Consider the following 26,903-nt stretch of genomic DNA (forward strand, 5'->3'; position numbering starts at 1 on the left):
ACACGCAGAGTTTGCATAGTCAGTAAAAAACTTTAGGGGATAAATGATATTGCAGTTCACAGGGCAGAGGATGTGGGGAAACGCCCGTAACAAGCACAGAAGTACTTATATATGACATCACTTTGCCTGACTCACAGCTGGGATAGTCGCCGCACCAAATGCCAGCTTGCCATGAAAAACTGAAACACACCCCGGCTGTTGGAGATCCGCATGAAACTGGCAGCCATGTTGGATCGCAACATACATTAGGTAATGACAAGCGCATTGAGTCTTGAGCCAGAATGTCCGAGCTACTCACGCAGTAACATTCGCCCTTTCTGTCAGTCTAAGCCACGCCCCCTTTGCCGCTCCGCCTTCTACGCGGTGGCCAATCATATTCCAGTGCCGACTGGAGCGAAAGCTGCACGGACCAATCTGCGGCGGGGGGAGGCGTGCCAATGAGCCCTAGGGTGTCGCCGCGGTGGCTCCCATTCGAAGGCGACGGCGGTCGTCTCTATTTCGGTTCTAATCTCCACAGCTAAAAAAGCCAAATTACTCCAAGCCGGACAGTGAATTTGACACACTTTCCCGTCAAGCTTTTTATCAGCTTCTTCTCGGTCGAGCTTGCGGCGGAGCTCTTGGGAATGACGGGGTGTGCCGAGAATTAGAATTAGCTCGCCGTTAGTTTGAAGAAAAGAGTGAGTCGGGGTAGCAAGAGAGCGAGAGCGAGGAGCCATTTTGTCCCGACTGTGTGGGAGAAAAGAAAGAGTGGAAAAGAGGAATCACTCAGGGAGGAGGAGATCCTGAGCTTCTTTTTTTTTTCTTTTTTTTTTTTTTTTTTTGCTGTCTGTTCTGTTGTAGGGGGGGACTACAGTCGGGCTTGGGGTATATAACTTCTCGGGCGCGTTCTTCTGGAGGTATTTAGCCAAGCTAGCTCAGCCAAAGCTAGTCAACAAATCCCGGATTGTTAACTCAGCGGCTCGGGTTGGCCAAGGAGCTGGCTTTTAGACTTCACACAGGCGTGCGAGGGTTGCATCGAGTTTTTGTATCTTATCCCGGGTGAACACAAGCTGTTTTTTCAATGGCGAAGAAGACGTACGACTTGCTGTTCAAGCTGCTTCTGATCGGAGACTCGGGCGTGGGGAAGACCTGTGTGCTGTTCCGCTTCTCTGACGACGCCTTCAACACAACCTTCATCTCCACCATAGGTAAGACCCACAGCTCACAGCTGTTTCCCCTCCACCGGAGGGAGTTTTGACAGCTGGGGAGACTCGCCGGGCTCTACCCTGCAGCTGGGAAATGGGAGGTAGGATATATTTGGTTAGCATGCTATCGGCGGAGACCCCGAAGTCAGCCTCTGGTTGGTCGTTTCCCATAGTGTGGCTGAGGGGAAAGTTAAGGGGGAAAGCTGGATGTATAGAGATTGCTTATTTGTTTTCAGGAAAGAGCTGGAGCATAAACAAATGTACCAAATTTGTCTCATTTGGGTGTTTTCTTAAACCAGAGAACTGAAAGATCTGGTAGAAATTGCTTGAAGAGGAGAATTAGGCCTCCGTTAATGTTAAACTCCCTGCTTACAGTGTCAACGCCAATCTTTCTGTTTCATTTCCATGTGTATTTAACACTACATGGGGTCTGGCTCAAACACATCCAGACTGGAAACCATTGAGACTGATTAAAATGAACCGTAACACACTTCTGGTTGATGAAGCTTTTATTCTATGTGACTACAGGACAACCAACATACTTTCACATGTAAACAGTCACATATTAATGAATATCTTTCTGCTGGACTGGATTTAACATGCTAAAGAAAATGTCACTGAGACGCTTCTGAATTGTGAAAACTCTGTTTCTCTGGGGAAAAAAACTCGAAATAAACATTGAACAGACTTCAAAAGAAAGAAAAAATACCCCAAGCCAAGTTCACATTCAAAATAAACTTTCCTCAACAAGTCAAATCAAGTGTAATTGTGTCAGAGTTTCCTAAATGGATAAACAACTTCCACTGTGAGGTCCTACCCACGTAGACTTACTTTGGCGAGCTCTTGTGATGTTTGTGTTCTGAGAGAAATCCCCCCCAAAGTTTTTGTTAACATCCCACGTACTTTTTTGACGCATTATTCCGTTGTAGCAAAGCATCTATTTGGGTTTAGTGCTGATCAGTACTTTATTTCATACTACATTTCTTTTAGTTAGTTAGTTGACGTAGGACGCAGCAGCGGTCAGGATGATCCCAAATTTCTGACACTGTCAGACTTTTATTATAGATTGCATTTGGTCGCAAGACCACTACCATGAACCCATCTGATACTGGACCACCAATTTAGATTCAAGACCAGAAGATATGGCGAGGATTCTCTCATGATTATCTTCTTTTCATGGGACAGCCAAAAATCTCAGTGTATTGCGGGCATAAAAAACTGGGGGGGGGGACTGAAGTTCGACACATCCACCACCCTTAACCAGATCGAGCTATTAAATAGCAAAACTTAATAAGGCCACAGTCACTCCCAAAACTAAATTCAATCATCCAAAAGAAATTAATAATCCAAAGTGAAAAGAGTGATGGGATTTTGAACTTATGTAAATATTGTTACATTTGCAAGTGAAGAGAAGGTCTTTTAAAAACAATAACAATGTAATTATTGAAATGTGGTCTTATTACAGCATTTTATTGTTTTGTTGGGGGAATTTGTTTTGGAAACAAATGTAGATGTAATATCTATATTAGCTGCAATAATGCAGAATAAAAGGGGTATTTTATATAGTGCAAAAGGAGATCATTGTTCAAATTGTACCAATTGTGTAAATCAAATGATCTTGGAAAAAAAATACCCCAAAGTACTTCTTAAGATCATATGGGTAATTGTGTATAGTTATTTCTAACTGTTGATAACCAGTTAGGATTAAAATACACAAGTTATTCTCCTGTTTCTTCTGCATTTCGACAAATGTGTTAAAGACGGCAGATTTAAATGATCATCTCATTAAACGGAAAAGCCAACGTTTCCCTTAACTTTCAACTTAGCTGAGGACTTCGAATCGGAGTCTAACTTCATGCTCGTCTGTCAGCGTGCAGGCTCTCCGGCCTGCTGTTAGCATCTGCAGCTCGCTGTGCAGCTTTGTGCGCTTCTCTCCAAACCTCCCCGTAACCTTTATTTTACTTGGACAACACACTGATATTGAGACCATTTTTTTCTCTCTTAGTTCCAACTTGGCAGCAGTGAGAAGTAAAGCCGGTTTAGGTGTCGAAGGAATAGCTGTCATGACAGTGGAGTCAGGAGCTAATGAGCTAAGTGGGGTAGTAGCGTTTTAGGGCCTTGCTGCTTTTACACAGAAAAGGACCAGAGTGTACAGGCCTGTAGGTTTCTTACTGTCTTTAAAGCTGATTTTTGCTTTAAAAGTATCTAGTTTTTGCTTAATTTAGAAGCCTTTTCAAAGTAAACCAGAACTACAAGGTTAATGCTAATATATATTTGGTAATTTTAAGTAATATAGTTCCATTGACTGTCAGTACTGTTGCAATAATCTCATGCATTTGAACAGCAGCATATTCATGTTACTGGTGAAGGTGAATTTGTTGAAACTGACAACTTTTTGGTTGTTTATAGTAACTAAATGTGTGTAGCTGGGGTAGTATGTATAGTTTACTTGTTGCAAAAGTACAGGTTGTACTCTGATACATCAATCAACTGAGAAATACATGTGAAGAACATCGATCAGAATTCTAGTACTGGTATGTAACTGGTGCATTTAAGGAAAGTAACTAACAATTCATCAGGCTGGCAGTTTTTTTTTCTTATTCCCCTCTTCGTTCTTTTACACAAGTATCCAAACATCACGCTCACATGAGTCAAGTGTCAAACTATGTCAAATCCCTGCGAAGCCCAAGTGCAGGATCCATTTACTCCTGTTGCTTAAGATCGGTGCTGAGTAATAATGTAACATTAGACTGTGCTTAGCTGAACCGCATGAAGGTAACTGTTTGCTATGTGCATGGCATCACATCCCTTATTCCGGGACTAAGGTTTTATTTCAGGCTGGGCTTTTTTTCTTAACCCATTCACTGTCAAATAGTCCTGACTGAATGTCCATGAGCCCACAGCCAGAATGGGAGCAGCATTAGCAGTTGACATTCAGTGTTGACTAAAGTGTCAGACATTTGGGCAAGCACTGTTGCAAAACCTACCGTCAATCGTCTATTTTTATGAGGCTTTTCTTTGCTTCGTTTTGCAATAATGTTTATATGCAGTCTTGTGTCTGTACTGAAGCGTTCCTGTATTTTGGATCAATTTAAAAGTGCCAGTATGTTTTATTCTGGTTAAAGACGCCGTATCAGAGCTCTGCCAGTTCAGGGGAAACTTGGGTCTGATGCAGGAGGACAGGGAGTCCAGACTAACAGGTTCTCCAGCAAACAACCTATGGTGACCTTTGCTTCTGTGTCGCAAGTCAGTGCATGAATGACTGTTGCAAAAGTGTTGGTAAAAAAAATGTTGGCCCAGTAGTGTCCGTTTGATATTAAAGGAAAAGTTTTCTTCAGAGTGACAGAAAAGCTGCAACTGACAATTGTGTTCTTTTTGAGTGATAGCTTGGTCTTTAGTATGCCAGTGCAGTTTTTCCTTTCCATTGTCCACATTCAAAACATACTTACTTTATTATGAAGGATAGAAGGAACTAGAGGTAAATTACATTTTGAAGTTTATACGTTAGTTTTTCAGCTGAAGTTTTTTTTTTTGGTTTTTTTTAGATGACTGAAAATTGATGATAGTGCTTGTCCAGTCATTCTTGTTTGTTCAGCTTTGTTCAGGATTTATTTCTAGCACGGTTTTTCCTAAAATTGTGGTGAGATCTGTGGTTCTGAGTCACCTTAAGGCCTCGAAGACTTTCCTCTGGTCAGGATGTTTGCTCCCAAGTTTGTGTTACTGACCTTTCCACTTTAAAACTTCACCGTCGTCATGCTGGCTACAAGCTGCTGCCTGGTCTTGTCTTCACATCTGTATTCAAAACAAGGTATTATGCATGGCGTACAGGAGTGAAACTTCAACAATATGTTGATCCTTTTACCTCATCCAGAATTGGAGTGACATTTGATGTTAAGTTTATATGCTATTGGTTGTTGTTTTGACGTTGCCAAAGTCTGACACAGAGCTTACATAGGAAGCAATAATTCACTGCTTTAATCTTTTCTAAAATATGCAGTGCCTTGTGGGAATTTATGCTTCAGTCAGTGATATTTTAATATTTTGTCTGAATGCTTTTTGATCAAACAATTCAAGTCAATAGGTTAATAAAACAGAATTTAAAACCAGTTAATTTGATCAAATTAAACTTTATTTGACTATATTGAGGTTGTAAAGATAGACAAGGCCCACGTCGGAGTTAGGATGTTCCCAGAAAGACGCATGTTACGTTGTTACGCAACTTATCACAACGTTATAGAAAAAATGAAAATGAGTGAAGGAAAGTTTGACTGTTAGCAACTTTTTTTGCAGACTGCTCAATCAAAGCCTGCAGCTGACAGCACAAAGGTTTTCTTTTCCTTCGTTTGTCCTTACGTGAGGGACAATGGTAGATTAATATGGTGATTTAGCGGTGCAGGATGTTAGGTAAGTTTTTAAAACAAATGACACAGCCTTTTGTTGAGCAGCTCTCATAATGATAATAATAATAATAATGATGATAACCATCACATACCACGAGATGACACAAGAAAGTTTTAACTTTCATACACGCACACACCAGCCAGGTTGAAAGCTTCATATGTATGTTACCTTTATGTCTGAAACACAGAACCGGACATGTGAAACTGTAGTGTGTGTGTCTGTGTGCTTTTTCTGACACAGTACTCATACCTTTGGAGACACAGATGCACAGCTGCTTCTCAAAATACCCCCACTGGAAAACCCCCCTCTCTCTCTCATCCGTCACTCATCCTCGTTTCCAATCCTCCGAGTGTCCCTCTCTCGCTCTTTCCCCTTTCCATATCACAGGTTATGCATATCAACACTGCTGTATTTGTGTAAGTTTGTAAATCTAAAATAAATCATGAATAATGAGTGAAAGCCAGTGAATAGTTGCCGAGGAATCCATACTAGCAGAAATCGTTCCTTTGGGATTAAGAAGGGAGTTGCCTCATGAACTACATACTCCCCCATTCAAGATGTTTAGCTTCACTATTGCTCTGTTTTAGAAAGTGCCTCTCTTTTCTTTTTCTTTTTTTTGTCCTACTGAAATATGCCTATTTTTCCAGCGGTTTGCTGAATGTCATGAAAATATGTGTATTGTGCAATCGCAGGTCAACTCTCTCGTGCACTTCATAAGAACAAAAACTTGATCTGCTTAGTGTTTTCTTAAGAAACACATTGTACAGCCAGATTTTGAGAAATTAACTCTCCTTCTTTTACCTCAATACTAACCACAGTATAGAAGGTTTTTTATTTTTCTTTGTCTCGTATCTTTTTCTTTATGTTCTTTTCCCTCTCTTTGCAATGTGCATCATATTTAGTGAGTCACAATTTGGCACATAGTTCCTTCATTATTCTGTGGCCCTGCTCCACCTAAAGTACAGCTGTTTCTTGGACTTTTCATCCAACCACAGTTTCTGACTCGGTGAGAACTGACGGTTCAGCTTTTAGCCTGAAAGCACCACCTGTGGCCGAACGTGAAACTGTGATGGATCGCTCTTCTGTTGTAGTTTTCCTGAGATGATGATGATGATGATGTTCCCAGGGCCTTTTTCTACTGTTTGGACTGGTCACTTCTTCAGAGTTTGTTGGGTTCGCAATTCCCTTTTAATTGAACTGAGAAATTACCAATCAAAATCACAATATTGCAAAATGATGAGTTCCCTTCTGGTTTTCAGCTCTGCAAAATCCAATCATGAGTCTAAATTCAACAAAAAAGCTGCAGTGTGTAGGTAAATGCACTTACTTTTAATAAGTGTTTTAGCCTTGATGTGCTACAACAGTACTTTCATACTTAGATATATTGGTTTAATCACATGAGGTTTTTAAATGTAATTAAGTTCTCATTGTTGTTGTTTAGTCTTTTTTCTTTTTTTAAACAAGGTAAAAGTCATTTTGAAAATGACTGTAAATAAAATGGATCAAATCTTTGTATAGGTATGATTTAATAAAAACTTCAGGGAGCCTCTACAAGAGGGCCAGAGAGCCCCATGTGGCTTTGGAGCCGCAGGTTGCAGACCTCTGGACTTGCGTGTTACCCTGAGCTCCTTTTTGCTTTAGTTTTAGATCAGAAGGACACAAGGTTCAGTGTTTTTAAGTGTTCACATCTGTCCGACAAGCAGGAAAGTGTTACTGGAGTGTCCATAAGAGAACGAGTGAGTTGTTGAGTCATGGACGAGCGCAGACTGCTCTGCAAAAGATGTAATGTTTCTATAAATACAAAGTTTTAGCTGCTGCTGTGTCATAAACTAAGTCCATCGTTTTGCTTCTCGGTTGCTGAATACACTTCTAATTGTGTTAATCGTGGAAAGGAAGATGAATTCTACCATAATCTAGTCGGGTCTATCAGAAGGTTGAATCTTTTTAACGAGCTTTTTTTGAACTTGTTGACATTTTGAGCGTCAGACTCGGGCGGACCGGGGATCTTGATGATCTTCTCCATGTCCAATGCGACCATCACTGCTTAACTACCTTTGACTCACTTGGCAGTCGGGACGTCACGAGACAAACATGAACTGTGCCTCTTCTCCTCTGTAATTCAGCTCGAGAATCACAGCACCCTGCAATAGTGCTGCATCAAGTAGTGAACTATATTTTTACTTGAATAAAATATTTCATAGGTTTAAAAGAATATTTTAATAGTGAAGAATAATTAAAATCTTTATAACCACATAGTTTAGAAAATGATTAAAACCTGTCACAGCTCCATTTATAAAATGCCATGGTTGTCCCTGGTAAGATGTTTATTGCATCAATTTCTAAGTTCTGAGCATTTAAAACACAGAACAAACGTGTGTGCACATGTATACACACAGACTTAACTCTATAACACAAACGACTCAGTTTAAGTTGAAAATCTTTTGTGTTATTGTTTGTCTGGTAAACCGCAGTATTTTTTTAATCTTTAAACTCCCACACTTCTAGGTACCCACATAGAATGTTTGACCATTACTGGAGTTTCCATGTGTTGATTTAACGGCGTTCTGCTTGGAGAAAACCTTAATTTTCCCTGGATGAAAGAAATCAATAAACTTTGTGTTGCAGCTTCACACAGACACGGGAAACAAAGGGCCACTTCGACTCTTCTGAACGTTTGGTTATTTGTGAACCTGAGAAACTGCACATTAAAACGTTTGTCCTACCACAGCAGTCTGTCCCCTCATTGCATCATCAGTCCAGTTTCTCCAACTAAATATGAAAGTTTTCTGTACAAATTCTCACCAGCGCAGCTCAGTGCACGGCCATAACCACAGTCCCTTAACATCTTGTTTCAAACCAGCAACCTGTTTTACAGTAATGAGGTTACTGCAGTGCAGATAGAAACCTTCTTTAACCTCTCTTCACTCTCTAACCTGGTTCATTTGTTAGCCGGCAGTCGACTCGAAGGCCGAGGCCTGACCATGATGCTGCAGAATCAGGGAGGGATACCGTCTCTCTGATGCTCACGCTTCTCACGTTTCATTTCCGTCTCCCAAACGTCGGTCTTTGGCATATCCTGACTTCACCTATCTTTGATTGATCCTTTTCTAAGTTGTAATCTCTCTGAGTTTTTGTGTGTACATGTCATTTTAGCTCTTCATTGTTTTCCACATTGACAGTACTTCAAGTCCAACAAGTGACCACACTATTTATTCTGGCGTTTGCAGTATGCTAATGTTTTTTTTCCTTTCTTTCTGTTTGTACAGGAATAGACTTCAAGATCAAAACTGTTGAATTACAAGGAAAGAAGATCAAACTACAGATCTGGTGAGTCCACAAAGCCACTTCACTGAGAAACCGATTCCAGCTTAGAAATACTGACTCAACTTCTAAACTGAAGTAACGGAAGAGGTACTGACTGGTATGTGCCAGTAGGTTCCCAGTGACTTCGTCCCTTATCCTCAGTAGTCTTTGACTGCTGCACAAATCACATTCAGTAATTATTTATTTGACACATTTTCTTGTGTGTATTTCCTTGCCACCAGGGGTGTTATTATGCGCTGCTCTCGATGTTTGACTGGGTGAAGGTGCATGTTAGACTAGCATGTAGTTTATAAGGCACAGGTTCAATCGGTGATTGCCGCACACATCGACACGCCAACTGGAAGTTTTTCATAGATGATAGTTAAAGGATGTTTCTTCTTTCTATAAATGAGAAGTTCGCAACAGTAACTAAGGTGGGCGGGGCTTAGCCAAAGGTCAATTCTGGGTCAGGATTGCTGCTTTGTATCAAGTCTCATCTTTTATATTGTGTTCTTCTTTTTCCATGTTTCATAAATGAACCATGCTCGTATGTGTTATTTCTTCAATTCCAAAGTATGTTTTGGATATCTCTTGTTCCCTTGGTGCTGCATTTGGCTTTAGTTTGAGTGTGAAGGGGACCCGGGTTCAAATCCCAGAAGGAATAGCATCCAGCTTTCAGTTGCACATGATGACTTACAATCACTTCATCATAAGCCAGCAGTTTTCAGGGCTGCAAACACCGTTTTTGTGTGTGGTATCACATAGGAACATCTGGTTGACAAACCTCCCTCAAGCACAGAGGTATGTGAGAACAGGAAATGGTCATCTGTCTGTCGGGACGTCTGCTGCAGGGTTATCATTGTTGTCCACAGCAGCTGGAACTGACGGCTAAACCGCTTCATCTGGCAGGAGTCAAAGACTAAACGAGTTGATTTCTATAAAAGCCAGTGACTGAGATTTACTTTCATAACTCAAATGCAGAAAGTTTTGTGGGAATGGCTACGGCTCGTATCGCAGCATTTTATGACTTGGAAGTTTCACATAGTCAGTTGTGTTTCAAATGGACAAAACAGTAATCAGTAGGAAGACATTTGTATGCAACTGTAAACACATCCCCCTCCTCTTCCATTCAAGGCTAATCTTTCAGTATTATCTAGTCCACAGAGACACCTGTGCTGCCACTCCCACTCTTATGTAAGAAAGCGCTCACAATAGGAGAAAAAAAGCTTTGTGCTGTTTGTTTCACTAGATCATTTAAATACAGTTTGGCCTGCTTCGGGTCTGGGAAATTGTCACAGGAGATTTTACTGTTTGTAGTCAAACAATTAGAAAAATAACTTGTTACCCGTTACAAGCCACACTCGGAGCTCCAGATTTCAGGTCTAAGGCCGTGGCTCTGTATTTTCTCATTTCCTGGAGGGAAAGTGTCCAACACAAACACAAGCAGACATATTTGAGTCAGAGAATAACTTTTCAAATTTTAATATTTAACTTCCGTTTCTGTGTGTCCGACACAAAACTTTGCCCCACGTGGATATAAAGGATCTGTGTTGACCTTATAGAACTCTTGTTCAAATATTTTAGTGACACGTCTGAGATGAGTTTGTAAGTGTAAATATGGATCGGCTCTTAGTCTCTCACACTCGTAAACAAACGATACAAGTGATCTCCCACCTGATCATATTTGATGATGTTTATCTTCTCTGCAGCTGTGTGACCTGGTTTTCTTTTCTGTCTTTTCTCCACCGTGACTCGATTAAATCTTACTGGCATGTCATCTGGCAGTGTGTTCACCATCAGTTTGAGTGGAACTTAACTTTTATTTTGGCTTTTCGCTCAGGAAACCCTGCAGTTTAATGTGCTATTGGAGCTCCTGGGCAGGGCTCTGTGTATCGGCAGTGATGGATGGGAGTTGGCAGGGCTTCCCCAGATAGGGAAATGTCCCAGTCGAGGTGCGTGCTAGTGCAGACGTGTGAGGGACATGGTTAGCCTGCGGTGGAATTGAATGTGTTCGTACGAGGCCCAACTTGACTCCTCTGGCTTTGCTGGCGCCTCCAAACTGAGTTCAAGTTAAATTAAATGAATAATCTGAGTAACGCGAGTCCTCTGAGCAGAAAACAAATCATTGTTGTGAGACCCCGTCTGAAGTGTGCTAATGGGGCGTTGAATATTTAATCGGCATCCATTTGTGATCAAATATATTCCACAAAAAGCTCTGCACATTTCTGGCAACACCTTATGATGGACTGTAACAGGTGTAAATCCAATTTGTCTTGCTTGCACAAAATCAACGCATCATTGACACTCTTCCCCCAAGCAGCCAGACTTGCCCCCCCCCCCCCCCCGCACAAAACAAAATATATCCGTCTATCACGTCTTTAAAACCTTGACTATTCAGCCGTGATATTTAAAGACAGATTAGTTGAGAAATTGGGGCCTCAAATGGATTTTCTTGGGCAGATACAAGAGTATTGCTTAAATTTGTTTTCCTATTTCAGATAGTGTTTCTGTTTGTGGTGGGACGAAGGTTTTTTTTTCTTCTTTTTTCCACAACTCTGCGAAATCCTTCACTTATTTTATAGCCCAGCTGAAACTGCCCTGAAGTGAAGACCTGCAATGCTCATGAATACTTTGTTTTTGGTGTTTGGGAACTGGATTTGTATGAGGGGGGAAAAAGAGCGGCATGTGAGCAAATCTATGTTGTGTGCAGGGACACAGCAGGCCAGGAACGGTTCCACACCATCACCACCTCCTACTACAGAGGCGCCATGGGCATCATGCTGGTCTACGACATCACCAACGCCAAGAGCTTCGAAAACATCAGCAAATGGCTGCGCAACATCGACGAGGTGAGGCGCCTAACATAAAAAAATCCTCTATCTTTTATTCTCCCGTTCGGAGAGTCAAGTGTTTGCACGCTTCTCGCATCTTTTGTTTTCTCTCCGGCACAATGGCCCAGTGATAAATGGTGAGCAGGAATGCAGCCAATGTGACTAACAGGCCGGCCACGATGTGCACAGTTCGCTCCGGAGTGTGTGACTAAATCCCATCAGATGAGCCAGATGTCCATTTGCATCCGTGTCACTGCAGGAGAACCGGAGGTGACTGTTCTGTTTCACTTCCTGGATGTCATGATGAGGAGACGCTCAATTCAACGTCCTCCAGACAGAACAAAGACATGAGTCCTTGTTTTAAACGCTTTTAGTTGAAATAGTGGAGAAAGATGCTAATCCAGTACCAGGTGAGACAGAACGGCTGAACAGTTTTCTCACCGTGAACGTCAACAGACACCCACTAGTGCAGCCCGAGTGCGTGAGCACGTTTATGAGGAAATATTTGTAAATGAAAATTCTGCCATCTGAAAACTGCATCACCTTTGTGCATCTGTGGTTACTACTACTACTACTACTACTACTACTACTACTACTACTACTACTAATAATTAATAATGAGTCTTCAGCTTACCTGCAGTCTCTTTGGATCGTCGTCTTTCTGGTGTTTTCTTTGCTTCTCTGCCTCGTAGTTCACATTGTGTTGTCGACTCACTTCATCTCAGTTGTGAATCACCTGTTGTGCGAGTAATCCTCCGGGATCAAATACACTACATTAGTAAATGTGGCAGATAATAGATATTCCACAATACTAGTCTTCATTTATCCAACAGAACGCTATAGTATCACGACACGCTCTGAGTGGCCAGGCCGGGTCGAACACAACCCACTTTGATTCAGAGGCTTTCTTGTGATTTATTATTTCTTCTTCTTCTTTCTCGCCCTCGCTGTTAAAGTTCTTTGGGGAAAGCAAACACAAGGAACTTCTTGAAGTCTGCCTTGCTCATGCTACTTTTGACGGAAATTTTATTTATTTATTTATATTAGCCAAAAATCCATTTGGCTGCAGCCAGATTAAGGTCAAGGTTCAAGGTTACTTAATTGGTACTTGTTTTACACGTTTTGTGATCATTTGATGCGTCATAACAAATAAAGACACACGATGAACCAAACAAGCAGATAATTGGTCAAGTGAAACAAGACAGACAAGACAGGTGCTCAATGTTCCGCTTTTCACCAATAAATAATTAAGATGAGATCAAAATAGATGAAGAGAAACCACAATAAAAACACAATAAACCTTACAGAGATAAAGGGTTGGGTCACTAACATAAACCACAATAAAAACACGATAGTCAAGAGTCACGATAATAAATAGAGCTAAAAATGGATGAATACAATAAAGTGCAATGTCACTGGGTCTTATTCAGTTCAATGATGGCAACGGGAGCAAAGCTGTTCTTAAAACGCTCCGTCCTGCACCGTGGATCCAGGAACCTTCGTCCAGAGGGGAGGAGCTCGAATTCGCCTCTTAAAGGATGAAGTCACTATTAAGGATTGCTGAAGTTCCTCTGTACCTGTTTAGGGAACAGGACGCCAAGCTCTCACTCACTGCCGGTCGCTGCGTGTGCATGCGCCCAGTCTCTCCGCCAGCCTCGCACGCACCCAGTCTCTCCGCCAGCCTCGCATGCGCCCAGTCTCTCCGCCAGCCTCGCATGCACCCGGCTATTACAAGACTCGATATTTAAAACCAAAAGAAGTCTCTGTGGAGTTTGCATGTTCTGCTGTTGCGTACATAATTTTTACCTCCAGGTGCTCCGGTCTCCTCGCTCGACTCTGTGGTCTTACAATGTGGAAAGTGTTTTTCTTTAAAATGTGCAAAAACCCATTTTTCAGCAGACCTTGAAACTAATACCAAAGGCTTTAATTTTGAAGGCGTCTACCTTCCCTTGTGTTGGTGGGTATGTCCACCAGTGTTTTACTTCAACCCTGATCTCTTGTCTCCACAGCTGTTGATACAGCAGCCGAGTGTAACTTTAAAGTTAAACATGAAAAGAGTATCTTCAAATCTTCCTTTTGTTCTGTTTTTTTCCTCCCAGCATGCAAATGAGGACGTGGAGAGAATGCTGCTAGGCAACAAGTGTGACATGGAGGACAAGAGGGTCGTACCGAAAGCCAAGGGGGAGCAGGTGCGTCCATGAGTTCACCCTGTGGGTTATTGGTTGTTTCGCTGGAGTTGTTTGACGCGTTACAACTCAGAACTGATGTTGTCTTGAAGCCACATGCTGATTCTCAGACGAGCTTCAACCTACAGAATAATAATATAATAGATTGAGGACGAGACGCTGAAAACAGCCGCTGTTTACAAGTTAGATTTGTTTGTGTTTATCTCCTGGAATGGAAACGCCTCTTTACATTGAACACACGGTCTAATTATACTTGGAGAGATTTAAATGGACAAACGTCACTGTGTTCAGATATCAGCAGAGGAAGAGGAAGAGGAAGATGCTCTATGTTGGAAATTATGTAGATTTTTTTCCCTCCCATCAGCTTGAACAACTGCAGAGAATCTTTATCAGTAAACTGTCTTCTTCCAACACGTTTTCTGTTAGAATCGTTATTATTACTCAGTTTAAATTGATATCGAAGTCCAGTCAAATTAGATTTATCTATTTTTGATTTATTTTCTGTCACTGTGTTTTTGGTGTGTCTTTACAAGCTTGTTTTAAATGCACTGGAAATATTTACAAATTAATATTTAAAAGTGATGCAACTTAGAGTAAATCATTGACAGTTGTTGTTATTCTTGTCTGGGTTGATAATAACATGTTCTTTTGTTTCATAATATGAATTCACCCACAAAGAAATAATCTACACACATTTCTCTGTTTGTCTGTTAATCTGCAGGTTATAAAACTGGTCTTTAATTATCTTTAAATGTCGTCGTGTCGAGAGTTTATTCAGATGTTTGTCTCACTCAGAGCTCATGACGAGCACAGATTTAATCAGGCGCAGAAAACATCCGACAGTCTAGAGATTGAGCACAGTCAGATCTGTTTACACACACACACACACACACACACACACACACGCACACACACACGTGTGTGTGTATGAGTGATACCTGATCTCCGGATCAGCAGCTTTATTTTTGGGCTTCTTCAAAGCGCGTCCTGACCCGGTGCGTTTCCCTCTGTGCAGATTGCGAGGGAGCACGGCATTAGGTTTTTTGAGACGAGCGCCAAGGCCAATATCAGCATCGAGAAGGCTTTCCTCACGTTAGCAGAAGACATCCTCAGAAAGGTGAGTGACGGGAAGCACAGTGTTCACCGTCTCCTTCAGGATTCACCTTCTCCTCTCTCCAGCTCGCCTCTCTCTGACCAAAGGCGTCGCATTGATTCATGCAGAGAATCCTGGGATGAAAATGAAGCATTTGTTGGTTTGATGTTTGTGTCTGATCAGATTTGGTGTCGTGTGTTTGTGTCACAGACGCCCGTAAAAGAGCCCAACAGTGAAAACGTCGACATCAGCAGCGGAGGCGGAGTCACAGGCTGGAAGAGCAAGTGCTGCAGTTGAACACCTCCTGTTTCACTCACTAACGCACACAATCACACACACACACACACACACACAACACACACACACTCTCCAACAAAGACACACACACGTACACAAACACACACTCACTCACTCTCTAACTGCTAACTCTCTCGCCCCCTAACCTGTCTCATGAGTTTTCTTGCACACTGACACTCTCTGTCTCTTATCAGAATAAAACAATAAACCACCTCACTTGTTTAAATCCCCCCCCCCCCTTCCTCTTACTCCTCCTCCCCCTCCTCTTCCTCACCATATTTCCTCCACTCTGCATTTGATGATTGTTTATTTCTGATAAAAAGAGAAATCGAGTCATGTTTCTTGTCATTTGTTTTAAAGGTTGTTAAAAAAAAAAGAGGAAAACAGTGTGAAAAGACCAGCTCATATTTTTATTATATCCTTTGCCTGAGCACACCTGGTTGGACACCCTCACCCCCCCTCTCTCTTCCTCCTCCTCCCCCTCCCTGAACCCCACCCACCCACAGCACTCACTTCAGTCAGAGGAATTCAAAGTGGAAAAAAACAAAAGGAAAAAAAAAAATCAAACAAAAAAGACAAATGTAGGATTAACATTTTGTACACTTAGTGAGGTTTCTGTTGTCTAACCGTATTTGGTCATTTACAATTTGTTACCAAGTGACAGAGGCGTGGCGAGCCCCTTTTGTATGTGGGGGGTTTTAATTTTGTCCTGTGCCTTATATGGAAGACAGGGGCGGGGCTGTGTGGTGGGCGGAGCCACATCCACCCAATGAAATTACAATTTAATAATCTGCACGTTCAGGTTTTCGTCAAGGAGCCGAAGTGCAGCTAAAGAGTTTGAATTTCTCCTCCAGCCAAGAGAACGGCATTATACAGTATGTCCTGTTTATCAATGTTTTATTTTTATCTGTATGATTTATTTTTTCTTTTATCTTTTGTTTTGGTTCCCTGTTTTTTGTTTTTTGTTTCCTGCATGCAGATTTCTTTGGGTTGGAAAGCGTTTCTGTAACATTGTGTAACGTTTGCCACTGGGTAACTGTGGGCGGGAGGTACAGAAGTTCTCTTTGGAAATTCAAACAGTTTTGCAGATCCATTAAAAATAAGCTTGTTTAAGTTAAGTTGTTGTGTAGTTTGATGTCTCCACTCGTGTGTCCGGACGGTTTGCACGCTTTCTGATTCAGGAAATCAGACTTGACACCTCATTTATACGTTTTGAAAACTAAACACACTGAAGGGAGTAAAAACAACAAAATTGCATATAAATACCTCATGATTCGTTGCTCCACACATAATTATTCCTGTTTCATCATGTGCAACACTTGGTATGAAGACAAGTGTTTCTATTATCAGAATACAAAATGCAAAGTATTGTCAAGTTTGCATTATTGGTATAGAAATGTAAAAGTTCAGACACTTAGACGACCCCCATGAAATGAAAAATCTTTTCAACAGTTTATATCTTCTATGAGTTAATTGTTTATTTATGTGGTGGAAAAATAAAAGATTAGGCTAAACAGTAGCTGGAAAGTAGGAAATTGATTGGTCCAGAGAACGAAACCCCAAAAGCAACAACTTGAATTCAGAGTTGCAGAAAGAACGAAGAGTGAGAGGGCAAAGATGGGAGACGAGAGGCAAAATCTGATAGATCGATGTGACAGGAATTCTCCCATTTCACCAGACACAAAAACCCCTCCGCTAAGTCTTTAAAAAAAAAAAAAAAAAAAAAAAAAGAGGCTGTACATAAAATTTATTCTACAAGATCCAAAAGTGCCTGATATTTACACTTGAATATTATTCAATTCTCAAATATTTATATTTTGTAACTAATTCCTTTGAGTTTCATCTGAAGTAGTTTTAGTTGACCTTAAGTGTAACAAATGTTGTACCTTTTAAATCTAATAGTGTCTTGTACATTTAATAACATCAGTAAATCTTAAAAACGGTCTTAAGGTCAAATTATAGAAAAACTATAAAGTATTGAGGTTTCCATGGAAACTTTCTTAAATGATCCTTCATGGATTCCAGCTGTACAAAATCAATTTCAAAGAGACCAAAATCACGAGATTCTGAGTTGAGGTTTTGAACTTTGTGCAAATACAGAAGTTGCTTTTAAAAGAGATGTTGAAATTAAACCCATGGCCTAATCGGATTAATTGCCATTTCTTCAATATCAAGGAGATCCACTTTTAAAATGGGACCATGTCAGACACGCAGGTCAGTGTGGCGCTCTCTGGTGGCAGCAGGCTGCAACAGCCGCTTCAGAAATTAGGGTTTGAAAAAGTTGATTTAGAAAGCAGACACGACTCTAAAGAAAATAATTCTCTGGAGTAAAACTGCACCTGATCCTTGAAGCGTTGTGCTTCATGTTTTTACAGTCTCTCCTCACATGAGTTCACACTTTATGCAGCTTAGATATAAATCAAACGCTCAAATCTGTAGTGCTTAGAGGAAAAAGGAATAAAAAGAAGGACTCCGGTGTGACTGTAGAACCTCTTTACATTCTTTTATTGATCACCCTCATCCCCGATCCCAAACCTCCCGGAACAACAATGTACACAAAAATAAACTCTCTGCATGAAAAACACAAAACCAGTGCAGAACGACAGCGGTCACAGAGAAGTCCGTAAAAACTACATTCAGAGATCTTTCCTACAAAGAGAAGTAAAAGTAGTACAGCGGGTTACAACTTTGTAGTGATGTGTGATCACAGAGTCCAGTCCTCCTTCAGCACAGCGATTCCTCCCCAACGTCACGATGCGGATGAGACCAAGTGACGTTTTCTTGTCTGACATAGTGGAATAAAACGCCACCAAAAAACAACAACAAACTACTTCTGTGGGGTCATGAGTGTCAAGAAACAACTCGCCTATTTAGTGCTTTGGTTGAGAGACAGCATGAAGTCTAAATTCAACAACAACAACAACAACAACAAACACAGTCATTAAATCTAATCAGAGTCCTTGGATTAGTGTTCAGAGTCACATATTGACGGAAGGCAGCAGCACTGAGGACTGACGAGGGCCTGCCCAGGAAACAAAAACTAAAATCATCTTACAGGGAAGAGAAACAATTATTTACATCCACTGTATACAACTTAATTTATAAATACATTTTAAGTATAAATTAGAAAAAAAAAAAAAAAGAACAAAAATCCTACTGTAGTTCATTCAACTCCTGCTGCTACTCTCACTTTAAAATGCCAGTCTTGATTATTAGAACCCCCTTTAATATTTGGTGAAAGATAAGAAGAGAAAAATCATCAACAAGGCACAGCAATGAATAATTAGAGCAAATCTTCCCAGCAAATCTCTACAACACTACAATCCCCATTGCAACAGAGATTAAAATATAAATTAAGAATTTTTTTTTTTCATTTTAAACCAGTAAATGTAATTCTCACACTCAAACAGCATCTACACTCTAGCATCACCAGCTACAGTTTGTGAAATAAATTAAGGCTTAAAAAAAAAAAAGGGGGGGGGGGGGGGGGTGATACGCAAAGCACCCTGTTGTTTTCCCTGCTTCCTTTTCCTCTCGGGCATAAAAGCAGAGATAAAAACACATTCAACTGAGAAGAGGAGCAGATTAAAGCTTCTGCTTCTGTCCAGAGGTGATGAAATCCACCCGATGGCAAGATGACGTGTTTCATGTTTGACTTTAGTTTTGTTCCAGATGATCCTTAAATCAATAACTTAATCACAAGCTCCTCTGTTGCCTCGACCCCCGGAACCACAAGGAAACACAACTTTAAGTAGTTTAACTCAATACTTCTTCTAATCAGAATTTCAATTCAGTGATATCTGGCAATAAAAAGTGCAACAAAAAGAAAGAAAGTTAATGGAGCCAAAAGGAGCAAAAGAGTGATTTGGGGTTTGTGCTTTTAACCAAACAAGACCTAAAAACCTCTTGAAAGGTTTTTACTGCCACAGAGTATTCTAGAGTATTAGTGGTGCTTGCAGGCAGATGTATTGACCTGCAGCAAAGCTGAGCGATTACCAGCGAGCTCACAGTCCGCAGCCTGTGTCCACATGGAGTTTGATTCCTGGATAAGAGCGGAGGCCTTAGAGGGAAGCAGGAGGAGACGTTCATGCTGCTGAAGTCTGTCCTCACCGTCAGGTTTTCACTCCAAAGTCTCACATTAACAGCCGTCTTTGTCAACAATCAGCAACTTTGCAGGTGCTGATTTTGTATTTTTATCACATGAGGAGTTACGGCCGCTCTGTCACGTGCTGCACCGGCGCCGTGGCGCCATGAGGACTCAGGCTTTCCCTCTTCTCATTCAGCAAAGTCATTTTAATGCTTTCATTTGTGTTTATGCGAGTGTGTCCTACCAACATACTCTCCTATGATCAAAGCTGAATCTCTGTCCTGGAACCCCCCTCCACGCCTTCTGGCACACGTACAAAACCGTTCACACGTAGACCAGATCCCGGCCCTGCGTGTTCTCCTGGCCCGCGCCCTCAGAGTCCGCCTCGTCCTCGCCGTCGCCGTCACCCTCGTACTCGATGGGCTTGGGGCAGCTGTACGGGTGCCCGTTGTCATCGAAGAAGCGGCGGAAGGTGAACTCGTAGAAGGCGTGCTCGGGGTGCTTGCCGTTGCGGAACCAGCAGTTGAGGGTGTCGTTGAGGTCGTCCTCGCCGTCGCTGTCGCTGCTCCACATCTTCTCCGGGTCCACGGGGTCGAAGTTGGACGTGTCGGTGGAGTGAGCGATGGTGGGGATGTACGGCGCCGCCTGCTGCCGCTGGTCGCTGGAGAAGTCCACGCTCTTGAAGAAGGGGTGGGCTTTGATTTCGTCGGCGCCGTTCTTCCCGAGGCGGTCCTCGGGCCCGCGGCACAGCTGCACGATGAGGTCCGACGCCTCGGCGCTCAGCTTGGCTTGTGGGGGAACGAGCAGCGTGCTCTGCCAGTTGATCACCTGTTTCCCAGGGAGAAACAACGTGAGGAGACAGAGGAGGAGACACATTTCATTGCAGGCGCCTCGCATACCTTCAGCTGCGTCTCCAGGGGCGTGGTCGCCAAGAAAGGGGGCTGTCCCACAACCATCTCGTACAGGATGACGCCCACACTCCACCAGTCACAGAGCTGCGTGTATCCTGCAGAGGCAAACGCAGTAAACACTTTCTCTGAGGAGGTTCTGGAAAACGTGTTGTAACTGGTGCAGCAATCAGAGTTCAGCTTGAAGAATCACAAACAGTATTTATTGAAGTATCTGCTTCAGATGAATGAAGCCTGATACTGATGTTGGTACTCCTGGAAGCCGAGTCCCACTGTACCTGTCCGGAGCAGCACTTCTGGAGCGATGTAGTTGGGCGTCCCCACTAGAGAGTGCGCTAAACATCGCTGGTGCTGCCGGGCCTTCCTCCTCTCCAGAGGCTTCAGACGGTCTGTACAGCGGCAGTTGGCCGGATCCTCCCACTCTTTACTGAAGTCCATGCTGTCCTGCCGCACGTGGTCCCCTGGGAGGGGGAGAGAGGGGAGTGTTGACAGATAAATGTACATTAAACAATAAGAAAAAACCCGTCTGAAAGTGAACAGACCATCTAAAATAACGAGGCCGACAACAGAAAATTAATCAGCAAACGTGAATCAAGACATTTCTAAGTGAAAAGGACATAAATAAAATAATAATTCCTTTGTGAAACCATTAGTGAGTCCAACAGCGAGAATATCAAGAGTCAGCTGAAGCATTTTGAAGAACTACGTTCCATGCATCTAGAAGGTTCCTCGTGGAGCCGCACACATCAACAATCGTATTGAATGATACTAACCACTCTGGTAATACTTGGAGTCGTGTGTCCAGCGGAAACCAGTGCACAGACCAAAGTCCGTCAGCTTTATGTGTCCGTCTCGGTCGATGAGGATGTTGTCGGGCTTGATGTCTCGGTGGATGAAGCCCATCTTGTGGACGCTCTCCACGGCACAGGTGAGCTCCGCGATGTAAAACTGGGCCAGCTCCTCCTTAAAGATTCCCAGCCGGATGAGGAGGCTCATCATGTCCCCTCCAGGAATGTACTCCATGACAAAGTACAGGTTGTCCTTATCTTGGAAGGAGTAGTAGAGGCGCACCACCCACTCGTTGTCGGCCTCAGCCAGGATGTCTCGCTCGGCTTTGACGTGAGCCACCTGGTTCCTCAGCAACACGTCCTTCTTGCGGAGCGTCTTCATGGCGTACAGCGCTCCCGTGTCTTCTTTCCTGGCCAAGCACACCTCGCCAAACGCTCCGATGCCCAGAGTTTTGATTCGTTTGAACATGGATTTGTCCATCTTGGCCCGCTTCAGCCGGATGTAGTTGGATTCTTTTTGACAGAGCATCATGCGCATCTGCTCCTGGGCTTCTGAGGACAAACCCACCTGAGGACGAAACAAAAGCCGTCAGGAAAACAAAGAAACGAATCACATGTCCGGGTTAGACAGGTGCATTGGAACCTAGATGCAGCTGTACATCTCCATGTTAAATAAAACCATGCAGCAGTGTCACGACCAATCAGACAGAGCTCATCGGGTCGCATGCAGTCTCCCCTGCCACCGTCTGGGTTTACCACGCTCTCATTGACAAGGCAGCGCATGCAGGATGCGTTCACACAGTTATCAGATCAGAGCAGACAACTAATTAAAAAATATTTCAGTTTGACATTAACATATTCAACATTAAACAGCACATTGAATGTTGAAGACATACGACGGGCCTCAGGACAACAATGCTCTCGCTAGAGTTTTAACTGGTTGAGAACTCACAAAGAGTTTATGAAACGTAGAACAGGAATCACTTCAATCATACTAAAGCTGACAAGTGTGAACCCAATCATAAAAATTTAAGAAAAATAAATAAATAAATGAAAGTCTAGCAACATGACATGTTTCGCTGATGATGTGTGTTGTGTTGTGTTGTGTTGTGTTGTGTTGTGTGACCGGACAGCAGATACTTTTACCTTTTATATCAGCTGTTAGTGACAGCAAGGAAGGAAGGAGAGAAAGATAGAGGAAAAGCAGCTGAGAAGAAACAAGAGCAGCAGGAAACAGATCAGTGACAGATTACACAGCCATGAAAAGAGAGCAAACAAGACTGGAAAATAGAAAAAAGTTGAAAAACATATTTGTAACTGGGCGTGTTGTTTTATTAAAATCAGCGTTCCTACCCTTTGCATCTCACTTTCCAGCTGCTTCCTCCTGCGAATCCGCTGCTGATGGTTCTTCAGAATGTTCTCCACGTGTTGCTCCATGAAAAACTTGAAGGCCTGGGGAGAATACAGATTGACCCTTCCGGACTCCCCCCTCCGCTCCTCGTCTTTCTTGCTTCGGCGAACTGGAACTGGAGATGTGGTGATTTGCTTGTTCTCCTTCTCAGTCGCTGCTCCACTTTCCGGGCTCTCCGAGGTCTTGGTGCTGTCACCGCTGCTGCTCTCCTCTTCAGGGTTTTCCTCTCTACCCACGAGTCTGTTGGCCCCGGGGTCGTAGGCTGGAGGGGCGCCAGCCTGCTGCTGCAGCAGGTGCTTTGGGTAGGGTGGAGGGGGGCCCTGGTAACTGGGTGCTTCTGCTGCTCCAGAAATTTGACGCACAGGCGCGGGGGGTTCTGGGTAGGCGGGTGCAGCTGCAGGTGGGGGTACCTGCCAAGGTGGGTGAGTCGGAGCGACGGCAGTGTGCAGTTCAGGTTTCTGTACCCGCATGCTTTTCACGGGCTGTAGGATGGGAGCCTGTGTGATGGCAGTAACCGTGGTGGCGGAGGGCTGCGAGCTGGCAGAGTGAGCGGTTCTGCTGTTCAGCTGGTGGTTGTTGAAAGAGTTAGAGCGGACCGGCTTGTTGTGCTGCCATGACGGGGACAGATCCTGGTTGTTGCCATTGCCAGAGGACGACTGAGGCTGGTTGGAGGTCAGAGGTCCCTGGGGCCAGGACTGAGGAAGACCGATGCTGTACATGTCCAGGTTGTGACTGTTTCGGTTGGGAACCAGCATGGACTGGGGGATGTTTCCCCCGTTCAGGTAAGAAGGAGAGGATGCAGGTCCTCCTGCCTGCATCTGCTGGTCAGTGGGACTGTGCCGGCTGCTCTGATTGACCGGGTACGGCGGAGGAGGCTGTCTGCTGCCTCCTGCCATGTAGTCCTGCTGAGCAGAGCCATTTTGAGACCAGTTGGAGGGGAAAGTGAACTTATTTCCCCCTGAGCTTTGCATTATGATGGGCTGGTGGGCCACAGGAACTGGACTAATCCCACGCTGATTCTGAGACGCTCCCGTCGGGTAACCTTCGGGCCACGCCCCCTGGGGTACTGGCGAGATGCGGGGCACAAGATACTCCATGTTTCCAGAGTAGCGCTTTGTTGATGGGTTGCTGTCCCAAGACGACGTGGGAGCCATGGCCCCCCGGCTTGGTGGAGGAGTGACACTGCGCACCTGAGGCGGCAGAGGAGGGTTGACCCTCTGGTTGTTGGCAGGGTGGCCCTGATTAAAGGCAGGAGGCGGGCCGGGGCTGTCTGAGCGGTACATCATCCCATCCACCACCAGGGGACCATGTCGAGGTGCTAGAGACTCCTTCGAGCCCTTCCAGCTCGGTCTCCTCAGCACGGCCTGTGAGATATGAGAAGCTCCTGTAGAGACACAAGCAAAACATACATTCACTTGTAAAACATGACAGCTGTTTTTTTGGTGTATATATTGTGTAAATACTCACATAAACACAACATGGAATGTATTTCAATAACTCATAGCTATTTGTGTAGTTACACTGTTATTTGGAATGATACAAATACTTGAATTATAACAGATTTAATTTTTACAGTTTGCTTTGTTTGTTGTAATAGATAAATGATAACTGGCAGACAGTCATTTCCAAATCACCAGAAGTTATTTTCCATTCAACCTCTTTCTTTAAATGACACAATGACTCGTGCCCTCAAACACATGGCTATCCCATTGTTGAAAAAAAAGCAAAAATTTTGCCAAGAAAACTTGGCGGGTAATAAAAGAAGTTATTCACCGAACACTGTTTACATACCCGGGGGTTTCAGGCCTGCAGTGGAGGGGTTTGCAGCAGTCATTTGTTCCCTCATTGGGTCCTGGTAGCTCGGCTTACTCATATAATCTGTAGGTGCACCCCGAAGGTTGCTTGGCTTGAGAAAAAAAGAACACATTCAGAGTGTGAGCTATGTTAATGATATAATTGGGAAATGAGCCACAAAGTAGTCAATTAGGAAGTGGAATGAATGCCTGCCTGATGCACATCAGGTGACTGTGTTTACTATGGAAGTCACAGCAGTTTGTTTTTCAAACAAATCAAACCTGACCAACCAATTAGAAAACGTACATTGTAGAGGCTCATTAAAGATAATAACAGGCTTTCATAACATCTTTCATTCAGACAGCCAGATCTCATTCACCTGACACATCAAAGTACATTATTTTAGGAAGCAGAGGCTCTAAACTTCTAACATTCAGTTGCAAACAAACCAAAAGACAAAATTCTAACTAGCGAAGTGCAATACCTGTTGCTATTTTTCATTTTCCCCACACACATTTTACAGATGTTTGTTACAGTCGAACATCACTCCACCTCATACCTGAATGGCATGCGTGCAACCAAAACAAGTGTCAGGTACCAACAAAGGAAGTGCTCATATTGTCAAACTGTACAACTTGTCATTCCACTTTGCATTCCAGTCATTTTACACAGAATTCTGTTGCAGACAAAGCGCACCACGCCATTACGCTCAGTTACACAGATATGTATAGACTGACATTTCCCCACAATCTTTTGCAAGAACCTGGAAGTGTGACAACAAAACAAAAACGGGCTTCTTACCTCCTCAAAGCCAGCACATGGGGGCTCCAACAACATGTGTTTGTTAACATCAGAGCCTGATGTGTTGGACTCGTTGGCGAAAGGCAGCAGGGACTTGCGTATCTCCTGTAAGGCCTTCTGGTAATGGTTTTTCGGGTTGCTGCTGCGCCCCTGCTGCCTCGGATCTTCCGGGTGCATTTTCACAGGTAAACCAAAGTCTCCTTTCGGTGGGTCGGAGGGTTTGGACAAGTTCCGCAGACTATTCCGTATCTCCTGCAGCATTTGCTGGCTGTTGCCGCTATAGTTGCTGGCTGGGAACGTCTTGGGCCTCATCTGTCGGTATCCTTCGGGTTTCTCCCCCCTCTTCATGTAAGAGCATTTATATCAACAGTGATGTGGATGAAGAGTACGTCACTACTCCTGGGATAGTGAGAGTCGCTGATATCTGCCCTCACATCTGCACGCTGCTGCTGGAAATAACACAAACACATGGTTAGATAAACAAGCACTCCAAGTAATGTCATGCTACCTAACAAGTTAGGCAAATATGATGGAGGGAGGTCAATTGAAAGGGTTACAAAAAACTTCTTTGATGAGGTTATATTTGCTGGTGAGTGCTCACCAGGAGATATCACAACACACCAATCCTTAAAATGTTAATACTTATTTCCTGAATGTTTCTGGACCAACTTTAAAATGGGTTACTTTAAAACACTTCTTAGTTTTGTACAAGGAAACACCTTGGACAAATTTCCATAGATTATTATCATTATTATTTTTTAATCATAAATCAGTCTTATTTGTCCCTAACTAAAATGCTGAGGTCTAATTACAGTTGCTTAATACACACTTTACTTTTTTAATTCATAACCTATTAATACTTTATAAGCGCATATTTTTCCTACCTATGTTCCAATCCGATTGATGGCATTGTTTTTTGTTTGTTTTTTACATCCTATTACAAACATTACCATCAAATCTTTTAAGTTTCTAACACAGCTCAGTAATTATTTCCAACTTTAGCTGTTGTAGATTTGACTTTTGATCAGTTTTTTATTATTGGATTGCCTTGAACTGCTCCAGCGTGCCAACAGGTTTACTCATTTTGATCTTATGAGACATTGACCGTGGTGCTTCGGCATGAACTTGCTGGACAGCATTTTAAAGTAGATAAACTTACCTGGACTGAAACCGTATCCTCCTCCTCCTCCTCTCCTCTCCTCTCTACTATTTAGAGTAGCATCACATGCTAACAGAGCGGCTACCTCCATGCTAATTCCCCTGCGTCAGGCACCTGCGCGTTAACTACTCAAGCAGCCTGTCAAGGTCACAGAAAAGTCACCAAAACCGGGAGACCTTTCTGTCAGAGGCTGTGGATATGGTAAGTTCAGTGTGCACTGAGTCAAATTGAGCCCGTGTGGTCCGCGGCCTGTGCGGCTGGAGGCGTCCATTAGCTCCGGAGCTAATCCAACAACAGGTCGCACGCTAACCTGTTAGCTCGAGCTGAGAACGGTGAGAAAACTCACCGCGTTCCTCCTCCGCGCGCTTCCTTCTTTTACCCAATAATTCTTGTTTGTTGTGGGCTTCTCCCGCCGCGACGAGGACGTAATTCAAAGTGAGAAATGTCCCCGTCGTGCCGTGCTGTCTGGCTCCTTGCCGTGTTGAATTCCTGGGATGTCTGAATGACAAGTACAACTAGTTAAACGCACCGTGACTGGTGCTCAACCTCCGGCTCGCGACACAATAAAGGTCGCACCTGACGAGTGACTCTCACGAGACTTTTCTCAGTCACATACTGTATTCCTCTTTTGCCTTGTTCAATATGCCAATTTCTATTGTT

At 43.2% G+C, this 26,903-nt stretch overlaps 2 protein-coding genes across 3 annotated transcripts; one reads left to right on the forward strand and one right to left on the reverse strand.

Moving 5' to 3' along the window:
• Positions 1-473: 473 nt before the first annotated feature.
• Positions 474-15,924, forward strand: rab10 (RAB10, member RAS oncogene family). The gene is made up of 6 exons (XM_080491476.1): positions 474-1,187; positions 8,852-8,912; positions 11,599-11,737; positions 13,819-13,908; positions 14,921-15,022; positions 15,209-15,924. The coding sequence occupies exons 1-6, from the start codon at positions 1,061-1,063 to the stop codon at positions 15,293-15,295; spliced, it is 606 nt and encodes a 201-aa protein (XP_080347602.1). The 5' UTR covers positions 474-1,060; the 3' UTR covers positions 15,296-15,924.
• A 1,850-nt stretch (positions 15,925-17,774) lies between these two features.
• lats1 (large tumor suppressor kinase 1) lies at positions 17,775-26,743 on the reverse strand. 2 transcript variants are annotated; one of them, XM_080490477.1, is made up of 8 exons: positions 26,590-26,743; positions 25,085-25,530; positions 24,281-24,395; positions 22,432-23,873; positions 21,064-21,646; positions 20,569-20,751; positions 20,282-20,388; positions 17,775-20,210 (listed from the first exon to the last, which is right to left on the reverse strand). In XM_080490477.1, the coding sequence occupies exons 2-8, from the start codon at positions 25,430-25,432 to the stop codon at positions 19,707-19,709; spliced, it is 3,282 nt and encodes a 1,093-aa protein (XP_080346603.1). In that variant the 5' UTR covers positions 25,433-25,530; positions 26,590-26,743; the 3' UTR covers positions 17,775-19,706. The 2 variants fall into 2 exon arrangements, with proteins under 2 accessions (XP_080346603.1, XP_080346604.1); XM_080490478.1 differs by having other exon boundaries at positions 25,085-25,533; positions 26,590-26,716.
• Between the last annotated feature and the right edge of the window lie 160 nt (positions 26,744-26,903).

The sequence above is a fragment of the Lipophrys pholis genome (assembly GCF_963383615.2).
Source record: "Lipophrys pholis genome assembly, chromosome: 21".
Classification (NCBI taxonomy): Eukaryota; Metazoa; Chordata; class Actinopteri; order Blenniiformes; family Blenniidae; genus Lipophrys; species Lipophrys pholis.

What these genes read in the sequence shown, in the direction of transcription:
- rab10 (XM_080491476.1), top strand. Translation starts at nt 1,061, where the DNA reads ATGGCGAAGAAGACGTACGACTTGCTGTTCAAGCTGCTTCTGATCGGA. An exon ending in CGAAAGCCAAGGGGGAGCAG is followed by an intron (nt 13,909 to 14,920) that starts GTGCGTCCATGA and finishes CCCTCTGTGCAG; the next exon opens with ATTGCGAGGGAGCACGGCAT. An exon ending in CAGAAGACATCCTCAGAAAG is followed by an intron (nt 15,023 to 15,208) that starts GTGAGTGACGGG and finishes TTTGTGTCACAG; the next exon opens with ACGCCCGTAAAAGAGCCCAA.
- lats1 (XM_080490477.1), bottom strand. Translation starts at nt 25,432, where the DNA reads ATGAAGAGGGGGGAGAAACCCGAAGGATACCGACAGATGAGGCCCAAG. An exon ending in CATGTGCTGGCTTTGAGGAG is followed by an intron (nt 24,396 to 25,084) that starts GTAAGAAGCCCG and finishes TTTTTTCTCAAG; the next exon opens with CCAAGCAACCTTCGGGGTGC. An exon ending in AGAAGTGCTGCTCCGGACAG is followed by an intron (nt 20,389 to 20,568) that starts GTACAGTGGGAC and finishes TTGCCTCTGCAG; the next exon opens with GATACACGCAGCTCTGTGAC.